The sequence below is a fragment of the Balaenoptera borealis genome (assembly GCF_965194805.1).
Source record: "Balaenoptera borealis genome assembly, chromosome: 13".
Taxonomy (NCBI): Eukaryota; Metazoa; Chordata; class Mammalia; order Artiodactyla; family Balaenopteridae; genus Balaenoptera; species Balaenoptera borealis.
The window spans coordinates 42,475,668-42,485,492 of record NC_138870.1 but is presented as its reverse complement, the minus strand read 5'-3'; the positions used below and the strand labels follow the sequence as shown (position 1 = coordinate 42,485,492).

The following is a 9,825-nucleotide window of genomic DNA, read 5'->3' as shown; positions in this document are numbered from 1 at the left end:
TCCCTGTGGTGCCATCTGGGTGACAGAGCCCAGCATGCCCATTTTGGCCAGGTTGACAGTGGGAATTGGCCACCAGAGTTCTCCTAGCTGAACTTATTCAGCACTGAAGTCCCCTCTGCACCATCGCTAGCAGCAGCTCTGGGAAGCTCATGACATGCCACAGACCCCAGTCTGTCTTCTGGCACCTTGGACTGCACGGACCGTTTCTAAGTTGTGAAAGAAACAGCATTTATTGACAAATGAGCATTTATTGAGTGTTCACTGCGTGCGGAGGGAAGATAGAGAGGAGGGTGCCATCCAAGAAGCGGAAGGAGCCCTGCCCCCAGTGGGCTCACAGTCTAGCTGGGAGGCACCGCCTAGATACAGAATCACAGCTTAAAAGATACAAAACAATATGGAAGCAACATGTGCAGGTGCAAAGTCATCTGGCACAAAGTGGGAGTGCGGAGGTGGAGGCAGCTGGGACCCAGTGGTCAGCCACTCCTCCCCTCAGCTCAGAATCTTCTCAGTCTCCAGCTTGGGGACCTGAAGTTCTGTTCATCTGCCTCCATGCTTCCCTGCCTCTGTCTGGTTTGGCGTGTGTCTGATATCCACCCTCCTCCAGACTGGGTGCTCTTCAAGGGCAGAAACCAGCTCGTGTCTTTGTCATTTTCTCCCTCCCTGGCCACGGCCCTCCCCAAGGCCCCATGTCTACCACAAGGCAGCAGGCTGGGCTGGGCAGGCTGGGTTGTGTGCGCTGGTTTCTGCCAGGGGCTCCCAGGAGGGGCCTAGGATTGGTCTCAGCACAGACCTCGTCTCCTCTGATTTCTGAGTGGAAAGATCATGAGATTTTGCATAAGAAGGCCTGAGTTCAAGTCTTAGCTCTATATACAGCTGTGTAACTTTAGACCAGTCTTTCAGCCTCAGCCTAAAATGGGAAGGACAGTATTTGCTCGCCCTATCTCGAGGGGTTGGGAGATAATTACAGGAGATGATAAGGGAGTGCTTTGGAAAAAGTAAAACCCAGCATGGCTGCTGGCTGCTGTCCTTCCCTAACCTGCCTGAAGTTTTAGGAGGATTAGATGAGCTAACGCAGGTAAAGCACCCAGCACAGAAACTGGGACACAAGAGATGCTTAATAGGTGTCAGTTCCCCTCCACCCCCATCACTTGAATCCTGCTTTGACCTCTGACCTCAGTGACCCCCAAACTGGGCAATAGGGTCTGGAAGTGGTGGGGATCTCACATTTAGTTTGGGGGGGAGACGCAATCTTGGAAGAAGAACAGACTAGAGAGAAATTCTTGGCAACTTCTAGAGTGATCTGTTGGGGAGAGGTGAGGTGAGGATGAAATACCTGAGACACATCCAGGCTTGGCTCACAGCTCAGTGCCTTGCTGCCTTTGAACTTCCAGAGCAAGGACACTCAGCTGACAAGAGTACAGCCCCAGAAGTCACTGTGGTCTCTGACTCAACCCCTCCCCCGGTAGTGAGGCTAAGCGACTGTCATCAGCTGTCGGGGACTGGGAGAATCATCTCCATAGCACCTATGACCTTCTAACCCGAAGGGAGGTTTGTTCAAGGAAGACAGAAAAGAGCATAGAGGAGGTAGTGGGCATAATTACAGAGATGTGTTCCTCATACACAGTCAGTCTCTGAAGGGAGTGGAGGGCCCAAAGGGGCTGGAAACTGGTACACAGTGGTGCTTGGTGCAGTGTGGGACAGACACAGATAAAAGCCTTGAAAGCATGGAGGCAACAGAGCATGGAGAAGGGGGCTCAAGGTGTGATTCTTAGGTTAGCTATGCGGCAGGCTGGAGAGGGAGGGTAGAATGGACGGTCTTGGTGGTGGGGAGAGGGGAGGGGAGAACAGCCAGTGTGCGCTCATGGTTTAGAGAGGTTAAGGGGCTGGACCAGGATGGGGCCAGCCCCAAACCCATCTCCTGCCCGCACCTTGGGGCCGCAGGGCTCTCCTTTGCTTTGACCACCAACTAAAGGAGATAAAGGAGGCCAAAGCTCAGGCCCCTTCTGCATTCTCCCCCCAGGAATCAGAAATGATGAAATGATCCCAATAATGCATGATAATGGTATGAGGAATACAGTTCACACAGCATCTTTACATGCATCATCTCACTTAATCCTAGTTAATCTCATTTGAGAACCATTGCATTGGCCTGGAAATTTAGAAGCCCAGCTCTAGACACAGTCCTGCTTCTGCCTGGAAAAGTCATCTCCCTTCTTTGGTCCTGAGGGCACTAGGGTGCTCTCTGCACAGTAACGTTCTGTGGTGGGAGCCAGAAGGGAGGGAGCACCAGGGCTGGGGGGTGGAAGGGAGAGAGGGGAAGAAGAGCTGCTGCCTGGGGAGCGGGGCTGGCGGTGCGATGGGTGATGGAGGCGTGTTGCCTGGTGCCTGTGGTTGCGTGCCTGAGTGCCTTGCCCAGCCGGCCATAGGTGTGTGCTGGGCGAGAGGGCTCACTTGTGAAACTGAGTGTCTCCTTTCAAGAAGTGTCTAGTTGCAAATCTCCCCCTCTCCCAAGACAAAGGCCAGGGGCCTACAAAGGCCTTTTGTTTTCTCTGCCACAGTGGGAGGCTAATCTCTGAGTCTGGAGCCCCCCCTGGAGATGAGGTCGAAAGCATGTACACTTGTTGGGCAAGCACACACACACATGCCTGCTTCCTCCCTGGGCAAGGTCCTCTCTTAGGGCAGGAAGGAGGTCCTTGGCCACTCCACCATCCCCCCGGCCCCCCCAAACCACGGCCCAGAGGCCACTTTGGGAGTTGTTCTCTGGTTGATACCTCACTACGTCTAGCAATGGGTCCTGGCAAGTCTTAGGACCCAGTGCTTCTGCTTGGGGAAATTTTCCAGAAGGGGCAGGGTAGGGGTTGGATATCAGGGCCTCCCTTTGGCTTCTCAAAGTGGCCTCCATACCCTCCTCTTCCCTTCTCCTGGGAAGCACACTTAGAGCTCCTGGGGATGAATGGCCGGAAGGACTCATCCACTGCAGAGGAAGTGGATTTATTGCAGATGGGGGAGGGAGGGGTCCAGAGGGGAGCAAGAGGTGGCCAGCCATTGCACACTTGCATCACCACAGGCACACCTGCTTACACTCAGGAGCATGCACAACCCTGCACCTGGGGACAGAGAGGCACTGGGGGATGAACGCGCAAAACCTGATGCCCCATTTCCAGACCCCGTCCCCCGCAGCCCACCCAGTACACTGCGCAGGCTCTCCAGAGCCTTCCTCTGCCCTTCCTCCCCAGCGCGGTGCCCAAGTCCCCAGCTCCCTGCAAGGCGCCACGGGGTCGACTACTCGCCTACTCGCTGCCCCGCAGCCTCCAGGCAAGGGATCTGCCACGCTCACCGCTACCCCCGCCCTGGCCTCGGCACGTCCTGGAAGCAGCTACTCTGCCCTGGGGGCCGGCTTCGGACCTGGGGAGAGGGGCTCCGGCGGGGCTGGCGGGCGCTCCCCCGAGCTCCCCCGAGCCCGGCCCAGGCGCTCAGGCCTTGCTGCCCCGAGGCAGGCTCTGCGGCGAGTGCAGCTCCACCGACTGCCGCCGCCGCACCTCGCGCTCCTCCCAGTCAGTGTCGGGCTCCAGCCCCTTCAGCACGGCCAGGCGCTCCGACAGGCTCTTGGCGGGCGGGAACAGGATGTAGTTGTAGAGGAGGGAGGCCAGGATGGCGCCGACCAAGGGTCCGATCCAGAAGACCTGGGGGCGAGCGAGAGGGCGGCTCGCGGGAGTGCTCCTCTCCCGCTTCCCGTTGAAAGGGGGCCTCACGCGGTGAATGTAATCAAACGCGTATCCATGTAGTTATCAATGACTAGTGAGCAATTGGGAAGACTTGTTAATGGGGCTAATGGTGTGAATTGGAGCCGACTTCCCCGGGTGAACTTGGACAAGTTACTTACCTTCTCTGTGCCTGTTTCCTCACTATAATAAGACGTACTTTCTGGAGTTCTTGTGAAAAACTAAATGAGTCAATATTTGCAAAGCACTTAGAAGAAGTCCTGGCACATACTAAGTACTAGATAAGTGCTAAATAATAGAAATATGTTACGTAGTATAAATATTACCATTTATCGAGTTCTAAGGCACTGCGTCATCTGTTTTACACCAGTTACCTCACTTAATCTTTACAAAAAGCCAAAGCAACAACTGCTCTTATCCTCATTTACAGATGTGGAAACAGAGTCTTTGGCGTCAGACCTGAAGGGTGGACCCAAGACTCCACGGGGCCCCAAGAGGATGACTGTGGAGGGTTTGCTGATCCCACCCCAAGCTCTTCCAGCCAGATGGGTTTCTGGGGGAGGGGAAGGCAGGGAGGTTTCAGCCATTACCCAGTGGTTGTCAAACTTGCCGGTGACCACAGCTGGAGCCAGAGAGCGGGCAGGATTCATGGAGCAGCCAGTGTAATGGATCTGCAATGGGAGGCAGGGGTCAGGGAGGGGAGGGAGGTGAGGAAGGGGCGGGAGGGAGTCTCTGTGCCTCTCTCCAGTGCTTGACCTCAGCCTAAAGGGAATCCATGCGATGGACAATTGAGTTCATGTTATATTTACAGGGCTCACTATTCATTTGAAGCTGGAGTGATATCTGTCCCTTTGTGGTATATGGAAGTCAAACCCTCTGGGCTGTGTCCCTGTGTCTTTCCCTCTTGGGAGTTCTGTGTATCTGTCCCTCTGGGGTCTTTGTGGCTCTCACTTTTGGGCGTTCTGTGTATCCGTCTCTAGAGTGGTCTGTGTGTCTGTTTCTTTGCGGAAAGTCTGTGTGTCTGTCCCTCCAGGGATGCTGGAACCAGTGGCCATGACCTACCCCGAGGAGGTGGCCCAGGACCACAGAGAAACCAATGGAGAGGGCGGGGGTACCCAGGTTGTCTCCACGGCGCTCATCCGTGGAGGCGAAGATGCAGAGCACCAGCTGCAGGGTCAGGAAAAGCTCCACAGTAACGGCCTGGCCAGCTGTCGAGTTGTTGCTGAGCTGGGGACAGAGAGGGGGTGGGGGGGACACACTGAGCATGCTCCCCACACTGGTGCCATCTTCCTGCCCACCTGCAGTCAAAGCTCCAGATAGGCTTCCGGGCAGCAATCCAGAACACCAGGGCTCACCAGCCACCTTAGTCCAAACTACTGATGGCTTCTTCCTGGGCCATGGCACAAAGGCAGGGGGATGGACCCTACAACTGCTTGTGGTCCCCAGGCCAGAGGTAGGGAAACTGACTCCATAGCCCATTAGATTTGGGAGCTGGGGTTGTGCGCCTGCAATGTGAAAGGAAAAGGATGCTGAGATCCAGAATTTCTGCTTCCTGAAGAACAAGGAGGGAAGAGGTTTTGATAGCAGCAGGAAGCTTTAGGCCAGGTAATAGGAAGACCTTCCTCTCAGATACTGGTGTAACGAGAGGCCTGCGGTCTTTCCTCCTGTGGTCAAAGGGCTTCCAGGAACAGGATCTAGGGGACGGTGCTAGTGTGCCCCCTCCCACTGTGACTGCATTGTACAACTCTTTCCTCTAACCTTTGCCTGTTCCCTTTGACCTTGCCTGTTCCGAACTGCATTTCAGGCCTCAATTTTGCCCTGTGGATTGGCTCCCTGCACATCCTACAGAGGTTGAGGTTGGGGTGCTGGAGCCCTGTACTGTGGTGCCTCCACACCCATGTGGGGTGCCCATGGTCCCAGCAGACCTTGCCTTGGGTAACAAGAGAACTTGGGGCTGAGCAAAGAGGCGATTTCATAACTGGGCTGCACCCAGTACTGGATTTCTTTCTGGGTTTTGTCATCTTATTCCCTACATCCTGCCCTCTGGGTCTGGGCACTGCACTGGGCGGAGCTGTGATAGTTCTGAGCTCCCACGATCCTTCTCCAGGCCCTGAACCCCAACCCCGGGTCCTAGCCCTCAAGCTGGCACCCTTGGGTCTCTCTAGAGTCTAACTTCAACACCCGCCCCCGTGCCCCCCTCCCCCCCCCGGTCTTCCAATGTCAGAGCCTATAGTGGGCGGCAGTCAAGAGCTTTGAAGGCAGACACTTCGGCGCTTTTGACTTGCTGTGGGGCCGTACTTATTTCAGCCTCAGTTTGTCTTTCTGTAAAATTGGGATAACAGAATGGATCCTGGAGGACTGTCTGGGAAACAGAAATGACATGGGCAGAACCGCAGCTCCACTCCCACTGGTAAACAGTGGATCTAAGGGAGACACTGTGGATGTGGGTTTGGTGTCAGACAGCTCTGGGTCCACTTCCAGGTGCTGACACTGGTTCTGTGATTTGAGTCAATTAAATGCTGAACCTCAGTTTACCACTCAGGGTGGAGAATCACAGAATTCACCTTACAGTCTTGTACCTAGAATGAGATGAAATCTGGCCTAGCACGAAGCCGATGCGCATCAATGGTAACTTCTTGGTGGACAGACTGGCTTTTCCAGTGACCTCAGAGGACACTTGGGACAGCCATGGGGGTCAACTAGCTCTCACTAGCCTCAGGACAAGTCAGTCCCACGGCTGCCCCATTCCAGCCAGGAAGGTTCTCCCCAGTCCCTCAAGATGGTAAATGCTGAGCAGTAACTTGGGGGAGCATCCTCAGACCCTTCCCTTCTGAGGACCCTAGTCAGCTGTGAGCTGATGGAAGAGCAGGAGGCCATGTCCTCATGGCCCCTTAGCACTCCCATTGCCCTGCTATTAGAGGAGGTTCCCTAACCACACATTCTTGAGACTTTCTTGGCCATGCTCTCAGGAAGTTCCTCTCTCAGTCTAACTAGACCTCATCTTGCTGCAGACTGAACTAATTTCATTCTCAGTGGAAATGGTCAGATTTCTCAGTCTGTCCACCACCATGGCCACTCTCGCCTTTTCTCCACCTTGAGCTCCCAGCCTAATGATATTTTCCATTTTGAAGAAGAGAGAAGTTCTCCAGTTGGGATACCCCTGCCCCTTGCATGAGGAAGGCCACCTGTGCAGAGGAGGGGATGGCCACAGAGACTGTGCAGGACTCTTCAGAGACATCAGAGCTCTTATCCAGTGGCCCAGGGATAGAGAAGGCCAAGAAATGCAGGAGACTGAGGCACAAAAGAGGCACTTGCCGTCTTGGCTTGGGATGGGGGATGGAGCAAGAGCTGTGTTGAGGGGACACAGACTGTCCCTTCCCACCCATGCCCTCAGATGCCCAGGCCTTTCAGAGACCCGGGAGAGGGGGAGGGTGGGGGTGGGGAGGGGGAAGGGGCTGCGGCGTCACTCTCAGCTCCCAAAGTGCCCAAGGCTCCCGATTAGCCACTGTTCATGGAATCATCAGTTAGCTCATGGGCTCTGGGGACCTTCTCCGAGGTCTGGAGAGACCTTGCCCCTTTAGCTTCGCCCTGGGTTCTGGTGCTTTCTCTGGTATTGACAAACTGTAGGACTTTTAGCCTGTCACTTCCTTTCTCGGAGCGTCAGTTTCCTTGTTTGCAAAACAAGGCTTAGGTGGTGGCTCAGGAAGGGGACGTTGGTGGGGTGGAAAGATCCTGGGTTTTGCAGTCAAGCCTGGGTTTGAAGGCTGGCTCTGGTACTTCCCCTTTTTGAGCCTCAGTTTCCGTGTCCTTAAGAAGTGGATCTTCTCATCCCTCCCTCGCAGGCTGTTGTGAGGTATCAACGTGTGGCTCATGAGGAGCCCCTGCTGTGAGGCCTGCACACAGTAGATGCTGAAGAAATGTTGGGTCTTCTTCCCTCGAGAAGATGCTGGGGACTAGCCCTCTGAGGTTCCTCCCAGCTCGTAAAGCATGTCTGCTCTGGGACCCTGTCCTCCGCCGAGTCCTAGTGCAGCCCTCACTGTAATGCAGGTACCAAGTCAACAGAAACCTTGATGCTCCTGTTCCTCCAAGAGGCTCAGGACAGAAGGTACCAGTAGACCCGTGTGTATCCAGAATCTGCTCTGACATTACTGCTCCTTCTACCCTGACCCTCCTATGGCAGCTGTGTTCCTGGCTCTCGAATTTCTGCCCCTCCCCCATACGCCCACCCTCCCTCTCTTTCTGTCTCTCTCTCTCTCTCCCCACCTAGACCCACACCCAGATCTGGTCCCTCCCATGTCATCCTTTATAAGAGACTCCCCAGGATCTGCCCCTGTGGAAAGGACAAAGTTCTGGCTACTCACAGCATTGACTGCCAGGTCCCCTCGGATGTCTGGTGGTGTGATCTCATGGAGCAGAGCGGCCCCGGCCACGGCCCCCAGCAGCTGGGCCGCCACATAGAAGGCAGCTCGGAGAAAGGAGACGTGGCAGCCCACCAGGCAGGCCACAGTCACGGCGGGGTTGATGTGGGCCCCGCTGACGTGACCCAGAGCCTGCACCAGGGTGCCGATAGCCAGGCCAAAGGCCATGGCAATCTGCAGTACAGAGGGCAAGGCCTGTGGCCAGTTGAGGGCCGAGCCGAGGCCAAAGAAGACGAAGATGAGTGTGGCCAGGAACTCTGCAAACACCGCCCTGGAGAAGGCTATGGATCGGAGTTCCCACATGCTGTGGAGACTTCTATGGGCTAGTCCAGTGGTCTCAGGGACGGGAAGCTTGCAGCTCGCTCTCTCGCTCTCTCTCTCTCTCCGTCTTTCTCTTTCTCAGGGTCTCTGGGGAGGCTGGTCATGGGCATTTATAGGGTTTTTCCAGCCTGGTTTTGGACACGTGAGATGGAGGTGGACTTTGGGCCAGTACCTCTTGTCCCCTGTGGCTGCCTCCTGCCCCCGCTCTCCACCCCTGCCTGCAGCATGCCTATCACCCCATCTTGGACTTCACAGCTGAATAATGTTCCCCATTAATGAGCTCCAGATAAGGACTGACGTCCCCTAGTTTTCCGTGTTTGTTCCCTTGGTTACCCCATGGCTGCTGCCCCAGGGCCTCCCCTGCCCCCCCCCTACCCCCGTCCTAGGGGGATTCTCTAGGGGATTGCACCGCCAAACCCCTCTCTCTGATTCAAACTGTTGGCCAAGGCAGGGGCAACACCTTACAAAACTGACCATGAGACAGGGTGTCAACGCTACCCCTTCTGGTGATTGGGAAGTTCTTCCTGCTGTCTGACCTCCAATTATCCTTTCTTGCAGGGAGGGAATGGAAAATAACTGGTTGATGTGACGTGAACCTTCCAAGGCATAAAGGTTTTGTGTCTCTTCTGTGCTCGCTTTCTTGCAGTCAATCATCCATAAGTTATTAAGCTTCACTTGCTCCCTGAAACCCCAGCCAAATAGCAGTTCCCATAGCCTGGAGGCAGGGGGTGATTTCAGAGGCATTGGGACCCTGGCCTTGGGTGATGGAGTCAACCTGGGGTCGACTGAGGAAGCTGCGGGCTTCTGTTCCATGGTCCATCTCTGTGATTTAAAAGGGATAATAAACGTACATGGGCTTGGGGTTTGGAGTAAATGAATTCATGCATAGAAAGTGCTCAGAGCTGCGCCTGGCCCACAGCAAGCTATCAATTGATATCACCTGTTATTAATAACATTATTTATACTCTGAGGTGGAGACCACGACTCCCCAAACTCACATGTCAGGGTCCCAGAAGCTGTGACAGGCTCTAGGCACACCCTGGAGCTCGGAGCCACCCAGGCCACAGGGGGAGGACATTTTTGTGGGGCAGTGAGTTGTGCAGGCTCAGGGAGGCTGCAATAAGCAGCCCTCCGGCCTCAGTGCCCACTCAGCCCAGCATCTGGGCAATGCCACCTCCTGCCATCAATGCCACTCTGGCCCGAGGTCTAGAGACATTTAGGTCTGGGAGTCCCCCCGGCCCCATTCCATCGCACTTCTCTAATCCTGCCAGCCCTGCGCCCTCTCCTGGGGACCCAAAGGCAGGGTCAAGCTCAGAGTGTGACCAAGAGGACCAGCTCTGGGCCCTGCTCTCTCTCCTGTCCAG

The 9,825-nt window shown here is 55.3% G+C and overlaps 1 protein-coding gene across 1 annotated transcript; it reads right to left on the bottom strand.

Annotated features, from left to right (window-relative positions):
* Positions 1-228: 228 nt before the first annotated feature.
* AQP2 (aquaporin 2) lies at positions 229-8,560 on the bottom strand. Its single transcript, XM_082352540.1, has 4 exons — positions 8,084-8,560; positions 4,785-4,949; positions 4,313-4,393; positions 229-3,683 (listed from the first exon to the last, which is right to left on the bottom strand). Exons 1-4 carry the CDS (start codon positions 8,441-8,443, stop codon positions 3,474-3,476), a joined length of 816 nt encoding a protein of 271 aa, XP_082208666.1. The 5' UTR covers positions 8,444-8,560; the 3' UTR covers positions 229-3,473.
* Positions 8,561-9,825: the final 1,265 nt, after the last annotated feature.